The 19693-nt window shown below is 47.1% G+C and overlaps 8 protein-coding genes across 8 annotated transcripts; 4 read left to right on the top strand and 4 right to left on the bottom strand.

Annotated features, from left to right (window-relative positions):
• Positions 1–196: 196 nt before the first annotated feature.
• Positions 197–3223, bottom strand: I302_106161 (uncharacterized protein; the record flags this gene model as incomplete). Its single annotated transcript, XM_019191904.1, has 11 exons — positions 197–276; positions 361–575; positions 673–806; positions 921–1129; positions 1272–1701; positions 1827–1994; positions 2123–2278; positions 2364–2387; positions 2535–2577; positions 2682–2791; positions 2885–3223. The coding sequence occupies 11 exons, from the start codon at positions 3221–3223 to the stop codon at positions 197–199; spliced, it is 1908 nt and encodes a 635-aa protein (XP_019046534.1).
• A 382-nt stretch (positions 3224–3605) lies between these two features.
• I302_106160 (uncharacterized protein) lies at positions 3606–5633 on the bottom strand (the record flags this gene model as incomplete). Its single annotated transcript, XM_019191903.1, has 4 exons — positions 3606–3695; positions 3753–4084; positions 4152–5226; positions 5316–5633. The coding sequence occupies 4 exons, from the start codon at positions 5631–5633 to the stop codon at positions 3606–3608; spliced, it is 1815 nt and encodes a 604-aa protein (XP_019046533.1).
• Positions 5634–6077: 444 nt separating this feature from the next.
• Positions 6078–7240, bottom strand: I302_106159 (uncharacterized protein; the record flags this gene model as incomplete). The annotated part of the gene is made up of 3 exons (XM_019191902.1): positions 6078–6818; positions 6909–7043; positions 7121–7240. 3 exons carry the CDS (start codon positions 7238–7240, stop codon positions 6078–6080), a joined length of 996 nt encoding a protein of 331 aa, XP_019046532.1.
• Positions 7241–8373: 1133 nt separating this feature from the next.
• I302_106158 (uncharacterized protein) lies at positions 8374–10467 on the top strand (the record flags this gene model as incomplete). Its single annotated transcript, XM_019191901.1, has 3 exons — positions 8374–9727; positions 9786–9883; positions 9952–10467. The coding sequence occupies 3 exons, from the start codon at positions 8374–8376 to the stop codon at positions 10465–10467; spliced, it is 1968 nt and encodes a 655-aa protein (XP_019046531.1).
• A 229-nt stretch (positions 10468–10696) lies between these two features.
• Positions 10697–11687, bottom strand: I302_106157 (uncharacterized protein; the record flags this gene model as incomplete). Its single annotated transcript, XM_019191900.1, has 3 exons — positions 10697–10819; positions 10950–11068; positions 11231–11687. 3 exons carry the CDS (start codon positions 11685–11687, stop codon positions 10697–10699), a joined length of 699 nt encoding a protein of 232 aa, XP_019046530.1.
• A 344-nt stretch (positions 11688–12031) lies between these two features.
• On the top strand, positions 12032–13251 carry I302_106156 (uncharacterized protein; the record flags this gene model as incomplete). The annotated part of the gene is made up of 4 exons (XM_019191899.1): positions 12032–12226; positions 12302–12693; positions 12771–13062; positions 13171–13251. 4 exons carry the CDS (start codon positions 12032–12034, stop codon positions 13249–13251), a joined length of 960 nt encoding a protein of 319 aa, XP_019046529.1.
• A 28-nt stretch (positions 13252–13279) lies between these two features.
• On the top strand, positions 13280–14532 carry I302_106155 (uncharacterized protein; the record flags this gene model as incomplete). The annotated part of the gene is made up of 2 exons (XM_019191898.1): positions 13280–14437; positions 14503–14532. 2 exons carry the CDS (start codon positions 13280–13282, stop codon positions 14530–14532), a joined length of 1188 nt encoding a protein of 395 aa, XP_019046528.1.
• A 572-nt stretch (positions 14533–15104) lies between these two features.
• I302_106154 (calcium-transporting P-type ATPase, PMR1-type) lies at positions 15105–19268 on the top strand (the record flags this gene model as incomplete). Its single annotated transcript, XM_019191897.1, has 11 exons — positions 15105–15695; positions 15804–16056; positions 16154–16206; positions 16269–16297; positions 16356–16630; positions 16708–16781; positions 16851–16995; positions 17052–17213; positions 17269–17546; positions 17605–18741; positions 18960–19268. The coding sequence occupies 11 exons, from the start codon at positions 15105–15107 to the stop codon at positions 19266–19268; spliced, it is 3306 nt and encodes a 1101-aa protein (XP_019046527.1).
• Positions 19269–19693: the final 425 nt, after the last annotated feature.

Here is a 19693-nt window from a genome sequence, read left to right as displayed (position 1 = left end):
TACTAAGTATGATCCCTGAGATAATGACGTTTGAGAATTACTGTTACTCGTTGAGGATTCGACGCGTCCGGAGTGATACTACACAAAAGCATACCGGTATGTCTGTTCAACTCCCTATCTGGTACGGTACATACATGTATTGGCAAAGATATGAATAATATGATGGATGTCCGAATATAACAGTCCAGTTGCGATGCTATTTGTCCACCACCTCCTTCTGCTTCTTCCGACCCCAAGAGAACTTATGTCCAGGCTCTCTCCACTTCTCGCCCTTGTCTAGTGTCACATCAAAAGTCATATCAGCCAGCTATACTTATCACACGACTCCAGCCAATGCCATTGTAAGAAAGAAATACTCACAAGCAAGCAATATCAACCCTCCGCAACTCAACGCCAGTAACCCCGCAAATAAGGTGTACAACCCCCCATCACCTATACCATTCCGTATAGGCGTGGCTATCTGGGACATCACAGCTGCCATCACTCCTCGGAAGAGGGAGTTGAGGGAGACGGCGGAAGAGGATATTCCCGGGTTGGCGTCGACGAGGTATGCGAGGGTTGAGGAGTAGATCCATCTGTAAGTAATCGAATAATCAATATTAGCTTCTTTCCCCTGATAGATTGTCTGGTATCGTCATGGGTATTTTGGGGAGGAAAGGTTTGATGACTCACAACAACGCAAATCCAGATATCACCAGACTAATCACAATAGCGGCAATATGCACTTTCTCCTCCGCTATCCACGCATAAGCTAATACACCAAGCACCAAGAACGGCATAGCCACGAAAGTAGCTTTGAGACGCATCTGTCACAACAACCATGTAGCTTATCAGCATCCTGTAAGGTCATCTCCCTGTCGTCATTCACATGTGTTTCTTCGGATATCATGAGACGTCGTCCATCAAGCGAGTCAACCCACCTCAGCAACCATCACTCCCCCATTCTTTTTCTTCAGCCTCCTCAATACCATATCACTATACCTCCCTCCCAATATACTAGCCATGATATTTCCTATACCAAATGCCAAGAGGACCAAACCAATTTTGAGCGAATCGTAATTGTACGGGGCGTCTCCCAGGGTGATAGACGCGGTATATACGATGGTATATTGAGCGGCGAATAGGATACCTATAGGTGAGATCCATAGTCAGTACCTGGACATGTCATGCGATATATCTTAGATAAACTCCCAGCCATGCTTCCCGCATGAACCGGCTCTCATTCATGATATGCCCTCAATCCATACCTATTTTAGGAGAACATCACTCACCAGAAGCAGTCAACAAAACCGAATTAGCAGGTTTCCTGACCACGCTAAACATCGTAGGTAAAGGGTTCAAATCCCTAAAACTAAGTTTAACCTGCTCATCCTGCTCGTCCACAATGATCCTTCGACCATACCAATTCCTCCTGCTTTGACTTTTGGTTTTGACGGCAATCTCCCCAGGATGGGTGAAACCAGGTCGTTTCTCCACATCCACCTCTAGGTTGCTTGGTAGCGCAGAAGTAGAAGTAGGGATTTGTTCCTGACTTGGTCGTCTAGATTCGACTGGTGTGGATATATCAGGGATATCTTCAAGTTGGGCGGAAGGTTTGGCTAGTTTCCTTTCACGTTTTTCTCTACGAAGTTGTTTTTTCGCGAGTTGGTGTTCGGCTCGTTTGGTCGCGTTTGAGAGGGCTTTTTGATATACTCTTGATCGCTGTAAAAATTACACGGGCCATCAGCATGCTTACTTCTGTGAGAAGATTTCGAATCCTTTTTCATCGAGATATGTCACTCTCATTCTTGTAGAATTTCCAGTGATCGAGTATAAGACCAACTCACCTCCCTCCTCCACGAATCAGGGAAGAACACAAAAGCAACCATCATGACTCCCGCATACGCCGCCAAAAAGTAAAAAACACTTCTCCATCCGAATGCTTGACCCAAAGCTCCTCCCAAGAGGGGTGCGACACCTGGACCAAGCATGGGGAGACCGTAGTACACGCCCATCTATGAGGCGGAGGCAAGTCACAAAACAACAATTAGCTCGAGCTCCGCATCTCCACGGAGCACAGTACATTTCTTTGATGGGAAGGGTAAGTGTACCCAGAGGAGGAGGAAGGGAAGGTAAGACCCACCTTCGTACCCCTCTCATGCATCTCGTACATATCTGCCAAACTACCTGCTCCGAGAGCAGTAACGGCACCTGAACCAACAGCTTGTAGAGCTCTCATTGCTATTAAGAGACCCATTGAGTTGGCTCGGGAAGCTACTATGAGCGCTACGATGTAGATCTATAGGATATGAGATATCAGGTATCGGTAATTAGCCGTGTCAAAAGTATGTAGTTTAACAATGGTGTTGGTATTGGCAACTTACAGCGAAAGATGTCAAGTACACAGGCTACATTGCAGAATTTGAAGTCAGCAAGGGCTGAGAGTAGATCGATAACAAATACGAGACCTACTTTACGACCTGTAACCTATCATATCATCACATCCATCAGCTTCATACAAGATGTCGTATCGCAGCAGTTGATCCACGACATACCTCAGATATCATAGCCCATACGACAGGTGTCCAACCTTGGAACCTACAAGTCCGAGCCCGCTCAATCAGCCAACAAGCACTAACAGACATTCTGCATGCCTACGCATCCAATCCTGACACATGATGAAGATGAAAAGAGACACTCACAAGATGTACATACTCAAACTTAGCCCCGTCTCAGCCTCAGAAGCATGCAATTCCTCCGACAACTCATTAATCACAGGGTTGTATATACTAGCAGCCATCACTGGACCGAGCTATCACATCGTTTCATCTCAGCCAACAATCCCTTCCTTCCTCCCCTCCTCCGAGACGATATGATGTGAGACGATATGGGTCTTTCAACTCACCAATCCAGCAGTGACCACAAGAAGAGCAAACCATTTCTTCCCATTCGACCAATCCCTCGGATCATCTTCTACAGGTACATGCTCTATATCCACATTCAACGCTTTTCCTTTGCCCTTATCTTTGTTCTGCGAATCACCGACATCCTTCTCATCCTGCTCTATCTTCTCACTCCGACTCGTATCTACACCACCCTCTATCGTACTTATATCCCGATCTTGCGGTGGGTATGCCTCGGTCGACTGTATTCTGCTCAATGCATTCGAAATTCTAGATCCAGATCTTTCCAGCGGCGTTTGCGGTAACCGAGATGGACCAGACGTCACTTTGTTGTTGTTCATTGTGCTTGGTCGTGTGATCACTGCTATATTATCATGACTCGATGCGCAGGTTAATCTTGCTGTAAATTATGAGTGGAATAAGCGATTTCTCGTTGATGTCTGATTATACACAGGGGCTAGTATAGCAGAATGATATGAATGGTGAAAGCAATGATCGAACATAGCATAATGCATCTCATTCAACACAATCTCATCTCGAGTCAACGCCATCCAAACGAATATCGTCAAAATCACATCTCACTCCAAAAATATAACATAACATCATCGGTGTAATCCGACGTCGGCCGATAAAATCCACAAAATCGGCCGACGGAATGATCACCGCGGTGACTGTATGTTCACCGTCGGAATGAGAGCTGATTCCGACAGACATTACAATGAATTACCAAAGTACGTATTCGACATGTAGATTATAGTTCTCTGCTAGATCGATATAATGCGCTATACGAGCTTGCTGAGCTTCTTTTGCTTCCTATGATGCGATATCTTATCAGCTCCAACTCGATCTGATGAAAGTGGTTGGACGTACCTCAGTTAGTTCAGGCGTAATTGATATTTCCCTTATTCCAGATCTTCTCCTCTTCTTCACTTGACCACCATCCATCTCCGGATCAGTATCCTCCTCCTCTGAAGGGGGCATCTCTCGATTCTCAATACGCCTCATCACCTCCGCACCTCTCCATCTCCCTTTGATCGAACTTTGTGGCCTTCTCTTTTCAACCTCAGGACTGAGACTGGGACTGGGAGTGCCACTGAGAATAAGGGAAGAAACGGTCGAGGAGAATGAGATGGGAGAAGGTGGACGAAGCTCTCTGGGTGTGCTGAATGGGGAGGATGGATGGTATGGTTGAGGTACCTTGTCTATTCCAAGTCAATATTCAGCTTACTCACATTAATGCTACCGTTGTGGTTCATTCAGCATACTCACTTCTCACTAAATCTTGCATCAACTCGAATCCAAAGGGATCTTTATCTACATCTACACTGGTCGATGTACTTCCACTGGAGGTGGATTGAGGTGTCACGGTCCGGGATTTTTGCGGGGTATGCAGAGTGACAACTAAATCATCCGCATTATCAGAAAAGCTCGCTGCTGAACCCAACCGTTGAGGTAAGCTTCCACGGTCAATGTCGATCTCCGCAGCATCAAAGTTATCGGGAATATTGTTTTGGTCTTCCATGTCGAGGAATGCTTCTTGATCATCTACAGCCCCTCTTTGATCATGTGGAGATGAATGCTGGGCAGCTCGAACAGTTTCTACTGATACATCGTTCGCATCTTCATTCGCAAGAACGGTGTTGCTCCTCCCAGGTTTATCTTCCGATGATATCCCCCGGCTAGTCGAAGTATCAGACGCAGAGGGAGTATCGTCCATCCCCTTCATCTTCCTCGGCGTCGACCTCCGCTCTTTGATCTTACTTGATCCGCTCGACGATCTGGGCATTCGTTTTCGCTTAGAGTGAGATGAGGGGTCAGAGAGATCGTTCAGGGGAATGGTGAAATCCCATCCCATGTCATTGGAATCTTTGGCTCGGAGTGTTGATCTTGAAGCAGACTTGGTGGATGATGCTGGTCTAGAACTCTCTGCAGAGGTAGACACAGCTTTTTGGGCGGATTTAGGGGTAGCATCGTCGGTATCATCGTCTTGATCTTGAGAAGAAGTGAGGTCGTTGAGCGGTACGATGAGGTCTTGGTGTGCTGGTATCATGTCATCTTGCCTGATCGTTCGAGTTGTGTGCCCGGATGATGGAGGTTCGGAGTCATTTTCAAGAGTATGAGTCGAAGGAGTACCGATTACACGGTGTTTGGTCGCTCGGTCCGCTAAAGGGTGAATAGGGGATGTTCTCGGATCACAGATGCTTGGCGAAGTCATTTCTTCGGCCTCTGCCTCTGAGAGATGGAGTGACCATGTGGATGACCTAGCAGTGTCAGTTGATGTTGAGGTTGAATCGAGATCTCGTGCTCGAGTGCGAGTGATGGGTGTCGAGGTTGGTCCGATACTCTATGAAAAGCTGACATCAGCTTTTGTGCGGCCAACCTCTCACCATATCTAGACGCCAAGAATTAGGTCGGACTAGGATGTGCACCCACAGCTTTACTGCTCCGTCTATTGACGATCTTCCCAGGAGTACCCTTCATACCCATACCCAAACCTGACCCTTTCGAACTTCTCTTCTTGGATGAAGTATTCCTGTGGTCATGATTGGTCTGACTGGATTGAGGAACAGAGATGGATTGTGAAGCAGATTTAGCCTGTCTTCTCCAGTTTGATAATCCCTTGATAACGGTGTCTCCGGATGATGAACGAAGATGTTGTTTCCTGCGGAATTGGTCCGAGGTTGAGCTGAGAGGCGAAGATGGGATTAGGGAGGTGGAATGGCGGAAGGGGGTTGGGGAGGATGGTGGCATCGCTTTGAGTGTTCGCTGGAAGGGACAAGACCCAAGGGGTGCGGTGGGATCTAGCTGGTCTGTCCCGTGGGATGTAGTAAGGCGAGGTGAAGATGAGGATATGAGAGAGTGAGAAGAGTAAGACGAGAGAAGGAGTTGTATCATCTAAATCAAGAGAAGAGCAAAAGTGAATTCAATCGACTGATTGTGTCTGTGCGTCATTCTACGTAGTATACAGTCAATCGAAAGCTGAGTCAACCACTCTCATTGTATTGTGATGTTTTAATTCATGCATATAACGATATGACTATACAACAGATTCAGATTATACAAGTGTATGCTCACAAACAACCCACAGACACTCCTCGACCTACGTTCTCACCGTCTACCACAACCAAGATCCTTACGCGTACTAAGATACAACCGAATTGTCAGCTTAACGATCCTTTGTACCAAGGGATATAATCAGCTCACCCTCGTAAACGTCCTCCCAAAGAAATCATCCGCCCCGCTCTTCTTGGCCCCACCATCCTTAGGTTTGAACATCGATTTCACAGCTTCGCTCATATTCTCCTGAGCTTTCAATCGCTTCTGCTCCTGTTCCGCCAATTTATCTTGAACCGACCTGGCACTTCCACTGATTGATGGCGAGTTTATGCGAGGTACAGGCGACGATCCATTGGAAGCACCATTGATCTTGATAGCTTTCTTGACTGGTTCCGCTACTTCCAGTACACCATTACCATTACCGTTCGTAGTTTTCTCGGCGTTCTTACGTTTCTTGGATGATTTAGCTGAAGCTCTGGCTAACAGAAGATTCTCTAATAATACATCTTGGACTTCCTTAGGTGGGTTTATCGGTATGATGGCAGTAGGTGAAGTTGGATCAAATTCTTTCCCACAATTTGGACATCCCACCAACCCCTTCTTGTCGTCAGATGGTACAGCGGGTTTGGCCTGTTCCGGTGTCATATCCTGTGCGGAGGTGTTGGTAGTGATCCCTTTGGTGAGTGTCGGTATTATGCCTCTCAGCGCTGCGTCTGAGAATACACATCCGCATGATTTGATGGCGATGAATGGAATCACACCGGACATCTCTCTGAGAGAGAGAGGACAGATGAAGGGTGTTTTGGTATATTGAGTGTCGGCTGTTGCTGTTGATGGGGAGTAATCTGGGTTGGACGTGAGATTGAGGGTGAGAAGGTCCTACAGGTCAAATAAGAACAAGCCATCAGCTACAATCTGGCCTGTTTGGCCTATCAGGACAACATAGCTGGAGGATATGACGATACTCACCTTGACACCTTTCAGATGCCCGCAGATCTGCTCACCATCCCCATACTTTGTTTTATCAAGGAAGTATTCTAAGATAGAATCTTTGTTGTACAATTTACCCAAAGGATCAAGTACAACAGGTTTACTGAGCGGTTTCTGGTCAAATGATGATGATCAGCACATTGCTCCTATTCACCTACCCGTACAGGCAGGAGACAAAACGGTTTACCTACCTTACTCAAAGCGCAGAGGACGTACAACTCCCTCAATAACGATTTGTCCGTTTGACCTGCTTGAGCTTTTGTCCTCACTAGATCCCTTCTATCGGGAATTGATCCTCCGTCGGCACCCATTGTAGTATACTGCAATATCGAGTGCGAATGATTGGGGTAAGTGAAAAGCTGGAGTAACGGGGATATGTAACACACAAGGAACAACACTTGGATTTCAGTTATCTATTTACGCTTGAAAGGTCAAGTTGGGTGGCAAACATAAATAACGTGTCGACGTGCCATTCCCGGTGATATACCGGGGTTATATCACCGGTAGTCAACAATGCCAAACCGCTCAAAGCTTTATGCTATAAAACCCATTTCACTAGCGATCACCATCTTGATCCTTCTTCTTCTTCTCCTCATCAAATCAACATGATACCATCCCGTTAAAATATCGCAAAGACAAGCAGAGTTCTTCATTGATCTTCTGCAAAGTCAATACAGTGAGTATCCTATCTTTTCGTCTATCAAATTTTGTCCGTGTCTACCCCTCCTCTTCCCTCATCACAATGATGTAACAAATTATTCAGTTCTGCTACCGAGTGTTCGTGAGCGATAAACCAAACATACCAAAAAACATTATCTGATACCTTATCTTGATCTTCCTGATAACGATCTTAACGATGGAAATGACTCGAGCTGACTCGTTGTTGGCTTATCAGGTTTACTTGTCTCGTCCTCAGATATCCTATAACCCAAGGTTTGAGGACGTAAGTGTGGCTTCTCATTTGTTTGTAGTCTTGTTCTTCCTTACTGTATCTTTCCTCCGCCCTTGAAATGATTCAACTTTAGCTCAATCCATTCTCTGACTTTCCTCGATTCCCTCCTTCTCACACGTACTCATCGCAATCTTCATCTCTAGCCCGTCTCTGAATTTCAATCCATTTCTTTTCGATTACCTTCTTCTCGAGGGGAAAGATGGGATTTGGGTTGATGTTCATGCGCGCGATGACGAGGTGATATTCACATTGTGATGACTCGTAATTAGGCTTTGTGATGATTGGTTTTTCACGTTTTGTGAGGATCAATTATGATCAAAGTGTACGTTGTTGAGAGTTGGGAAGAGAGGTCAAAGCAAGCTTATAACGCTACTATGATCCTCTTACTTCGTCTGCTAGTCTCTATGCTTCTACACTTTTTCGTATGCATATGTTGACTTCAGATATTACTGTTACACCAGAGTCATTTCCCGGGTTATCCGATAGCTCAAGATGTCACAATTCCCGAACAACTTCAATCAGCAGGCGTTCTTTGGTCAAGCTCGACCTAACATGAACAACCCTAATGGGAATGCTACTGGTTCACCCAATCCCAATATGAACACTCCTTCACCTATGATGGGGAGTATTCGCCCAACAGCTCTGCAGAATTTCAATTCTCCTACTGCTTCGCCTACACCTAATCGACCTCACCAGTTCAACTCTACTCAATTGGCTACTCTGACCGACTTCCATCAGCGGCAACAGGCATTGTTAGCTGTTCAGCAGGCTCAGGCTCAAGCCAGATTACAAGCGCAGGCTTCAGGCCAATCACCAAATCTTGGTCAAGCTCAACCCCGGCCAACTTTGCAGGCTATGCAACAAGTTTTGCAACAACGGTTACAAGCTCAACAACAGCAGAATGCCTTACAGCAGTTCTTGCAGAGTTCGAATCAGAATCAGTCAATAACGCCATCTCAATTGCAGAACCAGACAAATCCCCAAGCCCCCGCTCTACCGTTAGGTCACCAAGCTATTACTCCTTCAACCATCGCCCCTCAATTGCCTGCTCCTCCCAGGCCGATCAGCCAGAATCCTGCGTTCAACCCTGCACTGCTAAATGCAGCTAAGATCGCTCAGAATACCATCTCAAACTCAAATCTCAACTCTAATATCAATCCAGCTGCAATCTCTTCGCCTCAGCTCACCAACACTGCTACCGTCCCTCTCACTCAGACTTTCACGCCTCCACCGGAAGGTATACCTCGACTGCCATCCCCGGTCAAAGCGGATACCAAATTGCCTTCGGAGAAGAAAGATAAAGAGGATGTAGCAGAAAAGAAGGAGGCCAAGCCAGAAGAGAAAGAGAAGAAGAAGAAGGCGCCCAGAAAGAAGAAAGAGAAGAAAGAAGATGCCAATAAAGATAAAGCTGATGGTGATAAGGAGAAAGAAAAGGAGAAAGATGAAGGCAAGGATAGCAATGCAGCTACACCTACTGAGAAACCTGTCAAACCTAAGAAACCGAGGACGGAGGAGGAGAAAGCGAAACGTGCTGAAGCTCGTCGAAAGAAGATTGCAGCGGACAAAGAAAAAGCTGCTGCTGCTGCCGCGGCTGCCCAGGGCGAAGATGGGGATGCAGCTGTGTTCTCTGCTGGTCCCGCTTCTACCAGTAAGGATGCTTCATCGACTGAAGCGAAGGACAAGGACGGATCGAAGGATGACACATCGAAAGATAAAGAGAAAGAGAAGGAGAAGGAGGTAGTAGTGAAAGCTCCTGAACCGAAGACTACCGCCTCTGCAGCTGCCAATGCCACGGAGACTAGAAGTAGGAGGCAGGAAGGTATGAGGGGGTCTATGAGGAACGAGAGTGAGTTAAGGGTTGTTCGATTCAATAACACAGATGCTGATCAACTCATTGTACTTAGTCGCTCGTCTGATGTATGGCGCTGGTGACGTACCTGAACCTGATATCGATACAGTGGATTACATGGAAGATATGGTTGTAGAGTTCCTGGCAGACTTGGTGAGTCGGCTCGCAAGTCCATCGACATGCACCTAAGGACTGAGCTGACTTTGAGTTGTAATTTAAAGTGTCGTCCAATTCCACCGTTACGTCCCACCGGTAACTCCACCTCCCAACCCCTTACAGTCCCACTTTCATTCGATATAATCCGACATCGACTCACCCACCCCACCTACTCAAAGTATCTAGAAAGGTTCGATCACATGGTCTACATGTCTGAAGTCTTAAAACAACATCGTAGAATTGCCAATCCCAACTTGAACGACCTGGTTGAGACTGTTGGTAATGATTACCTAGGATTGGATGATGATCAACAGCTCAATGGGAATAACAAGCGAGCGGGTGATGGGACAGACGAGAGGGGTAGGAAGAGGGGCAGACCTTTAACGAAGGTATTGAAAGAGAAGGGCGAGAAGAGGAAACCTGGTCCGCAGAAGGGATGGAAGTTGAATAGGGTCTTGGATCCCGATAATCCGCAGCCTAGGAAGATCTCGGGACAGAAGAGGAAGTATCAGAGGAAACCTGGGGCGAACCCCCCAGGAGGGGGAGGGGTCAAGAGGGAAGGATCTTTGGCGAATGTTTAGTCTAGATAAGCTATGGTTGTACGGCTTATTTTGTAGATTACGAGTTTCATGTTGTATGATGAGACGAAATGACGATATGAATACGTTGTAATGTGATCATCTGAATTTTGGAATCGTTTTGATTTGCAGTCGCTTCTCTGATTCATCGGGTGCTGAGAAGTGCATCTCGCATTCATGGAGACGTGCCATTTCGTCCATCCGTCGTACAGTACATATCTCTAGGTAAGGATCAAGGCATCAACTTCATCCCCTTCCACCAGATCCATCCACCGACAGCTAACAACGCCAAGACAGCTCTCGAGAGGGGTAATTGGACTATGGTCAATATCCATAATGTGCCCACTGGAGGGGCCTAAGCGTACGAACAGGAGAACGATCAGCTCGTGCGACTAGACCATTTTTGCAACTGTAAAGTGGTCTGGATACACATTTCTGAGGATGGCGATGAGGGGAAGAAAGTATGATGGAATGATATGACCCACCTCAGCAGTCACGACGCTCCATGAAGCTTTATTCACTAGCCATATCAACCTACATCCAGCTATGATCGATGAGGAGATGAGGAAGGAGTTGGTTATCCAATGATTTGCATGTCGGTTGGCTGGAAGTCAAAGGTAGAAGATCAATATTACATGACTCAGTTTGTATCCCGGACCAGGAGGTGGACTCACTATACATTATAATCATATACAAAGCTATCCAGGTTCACATCCAACATACCTCAGCTAATACCCAAATGAGAAGGGAGAGAAGGATCACTCACTAGGTAAAGCCACGACGCAACCCCTGACTAGATGTTCGGTACCAGGCCTATGATTATACTGCAGATGCACGAGAATATCCAATAGGAGATAGAGGAAGGTGAATGGTACAGCTACGATTAGGGTATTGAAAATCTCGTCGTCCTCTTCCTCTTCTCCCTCTCCCTCCCCCTCTCCCCCCTCTCCCTTTCTCTCTCCGTGTCTCTTTAGGGAGGTACGCTCAGATTGGGTGATATGGTCCTCCGAAATAATTTCCCCTGGATTTATCGTATACACTCCTGCATTGTCAGGTAGGTCCACGTCTATGAGGGGTTTGGAGGTAGAGAAAGGGAGGGTAGATGGTTTCTTGAGTGGTATCGTCGGTTCTTCCTTGGTTTTGGCTTTGTTCTTGGTCTTGCGTTGACGGGTTGAGGGCTGAGTTGGGCTTGGGGATTGAGGGAGCTCTTCGAGGATTGCCATGTTTAGTATCTTGCTTGATGTGCTGGTCGTTAAGTTGTTGGTAGTATGATATGACAGTGTACTCATACATCTGAGCAAAAGAAAGGAATAATCACAAGCACCAGTCGCAATCACTCTGAAACTTCGAGATGGGTAGATGTGGTTCCGGCGGAACAGTGAGCGTCTCGGACCTCGGTTCTCGGCGCTCGGACCATCTTCAGCGTCAACCGGAATGTCCGTCTGCACCGCTCTACATTAGTAGTAGTGATAGTGAGCAATGATGTCGATTCCGGTATCATCTAGTATGTATGCTGGATGCATATCATTAAAGATTGAATTTTCTATGAAATCGGTTGGCCAGCAACATGCTTGGGGTATCTCCTTCGCCTGCTCAAGACGATGCCTTCTATGAGTGGTATTACAGGTGTACGAAGCTTGAGTCCCAATCTCCAGGCGAGATGCCAGCTTTGGGGAGGCTGCTGGCTTGTGAGGAGTACAGTGGGCTAGCGGAGGGGGTTTTGGAGGGGCTGAATGCCTGTGACTTGATCAAGTGTTCTCAGGTATGTACTCTATTTACTGACATTGTCAGCTGTGAAATGTCACCTTGATAATAACAGTTGATGAGAATATCACAGGTCTCTAAACACCTGAACCATCTCATTTCCTACTCTTCCCTCCTCCAACTCAAATTACGATATGCATTCCACCAACATTCCTTTACATCCTCCAACGTACCTATCTCGGCGGGAGAGAAGCTCCGAGAGCTTCTGTCGTTCGAACGGAATTTGCATTACCTCTCACCGAGCGAGGTGTACAGTATACCGACAAAGGATAGCCTTTGGACGATTATCCTCCAGGATCGACTCTTTACCGGGTATCCTCAGGGCGAAGGTCCCGTAGCTTGGGAGATGTATGATCTTGAGGGAAGGGAGGGACCGAGGAAGATGATTTGTGCGAGGCATGATGCGGAGGTGTTGAGTAGGATTATGTTGCCGGGGAGGAATTTGTTGGTGCACGTTACTGAAATGTAGGTGAACTCCCCCCTTTTTCCGCAAGTGGCTCTTCATGATCAATGCTAAGTCAAACATGACTTATGTCAATTAGTGGTGATGCGTCTACCCATCACGATCCAAACATTGGTAAATCCTTTCGAATCCATTTCTACCTTCTCGACCCCTCATCCGACGACACCCCAAATACATGGCAAGCAATCTATCATCCTGAAGCATCACACCCATATATTGATATTGGCCCGTTCCCCCCCAATGAGATATACTGCACACCCATTGTAGCTTGCGGTCTGAGCGATAGGTTGATGTTTCTCGTGGGGAATGGGGATGGCTCGGCATATGGGTGGGTGGGGTTATTGGACTGGCGGGAGGGGAAGCTCATTGGAGTGGGTGTTGGGTCAAGACGTTCCTGCTCATCTCACACAAATGCAGCTGACCAGAAGTAATAGTCGAGGGAAAGGAAGGCAAAGCTGATGTATTATGATGGCACTTAGTGCATCGTCTCGCCATTCCAGATTGAACCTTCCTCGGAGGTCGACATGATAGATGACCACGATTGTCACATGCAATTGTGAGGTGTTGCCTCAAGAGATACCGCTGGATATGGACGAAAAGGAATTCACAACTGGGAAAGTCGCCCAGCCTCGCCTCATGTTCTGGGAGGTCCCCGAGTCCCCTTCTCCCTCTTCTATCACCGGAGGAATGAACGAAGGAGATCGAGACAAAAAGCATTGGACACCCAGAGATGTACCTAGATGTACACTCAGATCAGTCTTCGTCCTCCCCACCTCCAATATGGGGCGATACACATCCACCAAAAAGGATGAAGAGGAATGTACCCTCCAAATGAACAGGGTCGAAATGAAATCCCGATTCCTTCTCTCTTCGTCATCGTCCGCCCACAGTGGAAAGGAAGAAGTGGTGGAGGGAAAGCCCGAGGGATTATTGGCAATCTCGCTCTATGGAGCGCTGTACTCGAATAAAGACGGTTCGTTCCAGGAATGCGTCCATTCAAATTGTGTGATCGATATTACCAGACTCAGGAGGATGATACGGGATATACCGGAGGTGTTGCATTATACTCTCTGGAAGGATTGCGGGAAGGTTTGGTTTGATCAGCCACGGACAAATTTGGAGGTGGCGGGGTGGAAATGTTTGGAAGTGGATTGGAATGGGGGTGATGCTTCTGCTTTTGGTGAAACGGGCGATGGTGCAGAAGATTCGGTATCAACATTGGAAGGTCAGACGGTATCTCATGTGGCTGAAGGTGGCATGGCCGGGCAAGATGGAAACGGAGGTGATATCCCTGGCGGAGGTAATGTTACTAGAAAGGTCACAAAGAGAGGTAGACTCATCTTGAGGGACTTTCATCCGATATCGACGATACGACAACAGATCTACGAAGACGCCACAGCTTTTAGAGAATTACCCCTTGGTGCGCTTGAGGAGCCACTCGAGGAAAGTCAAATGGAAAATAATCTGGATAGGATGACATTAGAAAATGATGGTGAAAAAGCGAGAAATGACTTCCGCGGACGCACGTCCGTTCGCCTCAAGAAGATTTATGGACCAAGATCCATCATTCCTTCTCCGTTTTCTCCATACCCGCAAAAACCAGATCATATGGCATACACTGAGACATGCGCCGAGATAGAAGTGGATATTGATATACCTTTAAATGGATCTTCTGCAGATTACCAAGATGATGCAAGGGAGTTTAGGAATATGCTGTGGGATGGGAAGAGGATCGCGATTATGATGGTAAGTCACTGCGTAGCACAGGGGTCAACAAAAGCTGACAACTCGTTTTGTGTTTCGGTTGGTAGAAGGATAGGATTGATGTTGTATATTTCTGACCTGGGGTCTATCATTTGTATGTTCACCATATGAGGACGCTTAATGCGCGGACCAGAATCAACGATTATACAATGCATGATCCTATAGATACTAGATGTATAGACGCATAGACGTGATATTGAACATTGAAAATGCTGCCCTACTTGCTGAGAACGAGGGTAGTAACCGCCTCACTCGCTGGACGCGCCGCGCCTCTTGCCTCTTGTTCCCTCGTGGCATTAGCGGACCGTGCACCGTGCACCAAATGTACGAGAGTTGAGTTGTGCTACACGCAGCAACCAAAAAGCACCTCTTCAATATATTCCAACATTACAGTCACTCTTCGTCATACACTATTCATCGTTCCTGCAGATAGAACCCCATAGAGAGGTGCTAGATACAATCTAGACTGACTTCGCTGTCCATAGCTATACATCTCGCACAAAGAGAACATACAGGCATTCATCCTCCCTCCGCCAATGACATGTCCTCAATCCTTCGCCCCAACTCATCAGCCTCATTAAAACGCAGATCCCCCCCACCGCAGACCTCGCGCTCTCAATCTCCCAAATCATTCAATAACAACAACACCATGTCCGTCCCACCCCCCGCCGGCGCGTCCGCCTCCTCCTATGGAATACCAGGGAGGAATGCGTCCAACACTGTTTCAAGGGGATCATACGGGAATATCGGACTGGGCTATACCGCGAGCGGGAACGAGTATGATCCAACACTAGGTGGACTGGTGGACGAACCTGGAAAGATCGATACCACCCCGGTAACGAATAATGGGGGGTATGCGTATTCTACCACTCTGAGAAGACAGGCAAGTGTTACAGAGGGATTTCCATCGTTCCATCATTCACCTAAGATACCTACCACATCTCTCAGGCGGGACTCTTCGCCTCATGTTGCTTCACCTTATAGGTCACAGCATCATGGTGGCGGTGGGTTTCCTCTTACCAATGGCGGGATGGACTACGAGCAGTCACCTTTTGGCGGGCAGGGACGAGGCGAAGAGGAGGAGGAGGGGTTTGTAGGGAGGTTGGTAGGAGTTGGAAAGCGGATTATGGGGAAGAAGGACTATGAGCAGGTGAGGATGGAGGAGGAGGAAAAGAGGCTGCAGACGGAGAGGAGACAGAGGGAAACGCCTAGTGCGATATTTGCGCATAAGACTATTGATGTGGGTGTTATTCCAATTTTACTATCCCTTCCCGGTAGGATACCTAATCTACGGAATACCATGCCTGCCATCTGATACGAGACGGCTGATTCTGACATCTGTTTGCAGGAAACAATCCAACTCCTCTCTACCCATCCTACCCAAGGTCTCCCCTCATCCTCCCTCTCAGCCCTCTTAGCGCGATACGGACCCAACGAATTCGAGCTTCCACCTGCCGATCCGCTTTTCCTCAAATTCGCTAAACAGGTCTATGAGAATCCCTTGATTTTGCTTTTGCTGGGTAGTAGTGTCGTCAGTGCGTTGATGGGGAATTATGATGATGCGGCTTGTGTGGTGGTTGCTGTCGGGATTGTGTTGACTGGTGAGTTGGTCATCTCTTGAGATTGCAGGAAGAAAGGGCGACTTGCTTCTGTACAGGGTCCGATCGAGGGACAAAGCTGATCCAAACCTCGTTACAGTCGGTTTCGTACAAGAACAGCGATCCGAGAAATCTTTAGAAGCCTTGAACAAGGTGAGCTGGTCGATCATGTAGAAGGCGATCCTAGCAGCTGACTTTGTTTACTTTAATAACAGCTTGTACCTCATTACTGTCATCTTATACGGTATGTTTATATCAAATGCTCATGTTGATCATATCGCTGACAATCGATCGATATATAGGAATGGTCACCCCCTTACTCCGCTAGCCAACGCCCTCGTGCCAGGAGATTTAGTTACCTTCTCAGTCGGAGATCGTATACCTGCGGATATCAGGTTGATCACCGCCGTATCACTAGAGATAGACGAGTCAGCCTTGACTGGTGAGACCAGACCAGCAAGGAAAAACACAGATATCTGTGAGAGGGGTGAAGGGGAAGATACACATGGTGAAGGTGGTGGGAAAGCGTTGGGCGAGAGGCATTGTATGGCTTTTATGGGAACGCTGGTCAGGAGTGGTGAGTGGGCTTCGTGTTCTCATTTCTGAGTTTTCATTCAATAAATAAGCTAATGCTTTCCCCAATTCCCCAATTAGGTCACGGCTCGGGCATCGTAGTCGGGACTGGGAAGGATACGGAATTTGGAGTGATCTTTTCTATGATGCAGGATGTAAGTTAGCTAATTGAGGCGACCCTCTGATTCGAGTACAGATAGCTGATCATGGTGACGTCTTTACAGGTGGAGGAGAAGAGGACACCATTACAACTCGACATGGACGATTTAGCCAAACGACTGTCCCTCTTCTCATTCGGCGTTATTGGTGTGATCTTCTTGATTGGTGTGTTGCAAAACAGAGACTGGCTGGAGATGTTCACAATAGGAGGTGAGCTTACCTTCCACATCGACCTTCATCGGAACACGAGCTGACAATCTGTTTAGTCTCTCTTGCCGTCGCTGCTATTCCCGAGGGTTTACCAATCGTCACTACCGTTACTCTCGCTTTGGGCGTTCTGCGAATGTCAAAACGGAAAGCTATCGTCAAGAAGTTACCCAGTGTAGAAGCTTTGGGAAGTGTCAGTGTGATCTGCTCGGATAAAACTGGTAAGCTGTCCTTGAGTCACGGAACATGACGGGCACAGCTAACATTCCGATCCAGGTACATTAACAAAGAACGAAATGACCGTCACGCATATGTACGCTGTGGATGACTTGGTTGACCTCTCACCCCTTCTCAACAACGTAACCTCGCCTTTTGGACCTAAACGACCTGATCAGCCTGAACTCGCTCGATCTCAAGCATTGAAGAAGACCGCTTTAGTTGGTAGCATATGTAACAACGCTTTTAAGAATGAGCAGGGCGTGAATGTTGGACAGGCTACTGAAGTGGCTCTGTTGAATGTGTTACCGGTGATTGGAGCTGATGATCAGAGAAAGGTAAGCTGAAGGGTGTGTGCAACTCGTCACAGGAGGCTGACTCATGTCATTGTCTCAGAACTTCACTCGTAAATCTGAAATACCCTTCAGCTCCGAAACGAAGATCATGAGTGTGACTGGATCTTTGAATGGTGGATCCGACATGATATACCTCAAAGGCGCTGTCGAGCAACTCATCTCCAAATGTCGATACTTCTACGTTACCGATTCCTCCACCCCATCTCTGGACTCGTCAACGCAGAAGACCATCCTCGATCGAGCCAACGAGGTCTCGGCTCGAGGTCTACGAGTCATCGCTATGGCTTACGGATTCCCCAAAGGCGAAGGAAACGATCTGATTTTCGTTGGTTTCCAAGCTATGATGGATCCACCTCGAAAGGGAGTTTCCCACGCCGTATCTGCCTTACACAACGCCGGAGTGCAAGTAGTGATGATTACCGGAGATGCTGAGCCTACCGCTCTGGCCATAGCCAAGCAACTGGGATTGAAGGTCAACCCATCTTCTGGAAGTCCTATCAACCCTATGGCTGGCGCATCAAGCTGTATGCTAGGTACCCAAGTGGACCAACTCACCGAACGGGAATTGATCGAACGAGTCCCCTCTATATCCGTCTACGCACGTACGACCCCTCGACATAAGATGGCTATCGTCAAAGCTTGGCAGATGCGCGGCGCGGTAGTAGCTATGACAGGAGACGGGGTGAACGATTCCCCCGCACTGAAAATGGCAGATATAGGAATCTCGATGGGTAAATCAGGAACAGACGTAGCGAAGGAAGCTGCAGATGTGATATTAGTAGATGATGATTTTTCGTCAATCCTTCCAGCAGTGGAAGAGGGGAAATCGATATTCTACAATATACAAAATTTCCTTTCATTTCAACTTTCCACTGCTGTCGCTGCATTAACTCTCATAACGCTATCGACATTCTTCAAACTCGCCAATCCCCTCAATGCGATGCAGATACTATTTATCAATATCCTAATGGACGGTCCCCCCGCTCAAGCCCTGGGTGTCGATCCGGTAGATAAGGAGATTATGCGCCGTCCTCCTAGGAGGAAGGGGGATCATGTGTTGTCGAGACGGTTGATTGGACGAGTGGCTTTCAGCGCGACTATGATTGTTCTGGGGACGTTGTATATCTATTTGAGGGAGATAAGTGATGGGAGTATGAGTAGGAGGGATCAGACTATGGTGAGTTGCACGAGACATCCGAAGGATGGCGAGTGGGCTAGGGTGGGCTGGGTGTGCTCAGTGAACGAGTTGATTGGGTTGGGAAGAATGTCTTGTGATGTCACCCTTTTGTATGACATAGAGGAAAGGGCAGATAAGTTTGTAAAAACCAGGGAGGGCGAAATGGAAGTGTCAGACAAAGAGTATCATGCTAATTTAATTTTCCTTTACTTCTGCAGACATTCACAGGCTTCGTCTTCCTCGATCTCGTCTCCGCCCTCCAAAATCGTGGTCTAACATGTACGATCTTCAAAAACAAGATGTTATTTCTCACTATATCTATATCGTTCTTTGTCCAACTCTTACTCATTTACTTGCCGATACTACAACACATCTTCCAGACTGAGGCTTTATCCCTTCGGGACTTGTTTACGTTACTTGGGCTAGGAGTGACTAGTGCGAGTTTGCATGAGGTTAGGAGATGGTATGAGAGGAAGGGGGTTGAGAGGGAGTTGATGGTTGAGAGTGGTGGGGGAAGGATGGTATAGTGGCTGTCCAGAAGTGCGGGTATAGTAGGGAAAGAGGAAGGGATGTACCTTCATGATAGGTCCAGATGAGATAGAGAAGCTAGAAGGGTGAAATGAAAATGGAGATGGGATGTTATGTGTTTTTATGCCAGATGAGGTTATTATCATGATCAATGCAATGCATCTTACGGATCAACCTTAAATATGATTTCTCATCGAAATTGAACCACTTGCCAGTAAATGTATCATTACACCGGCTGGTGTGTCACTGAGAAGAGCACCAAAAGACATGACATGGTGATACATGGATTATAAATGAAAGGAAAATGAAATACAACGCGTATCATCGAAAATAAAACAAATCGCCATCATAATCAAACCAGATCAAACCAAATTAGACTATCATATCGTCCTTCTTGATACTGATTCGGGAGATGTACATCCCT

The sequence above is a fragment of the Kwoniella bestiolae genome, chromosome 4 (assembly GCF_000512585.2).
Source record: "Kwoniella bestiolae CBS 10118 chromosome 4, complete sequence".
NCBI lineage: Eukaryota > Fungi > Basidiomycota > Tremellomycetes > Tremellales > Cryptococcaceae > Kwoniella > Kwoniella bestiolae.
This window is presented reverse-complemented; position numbering and strand designations above follow the sequence as displayed.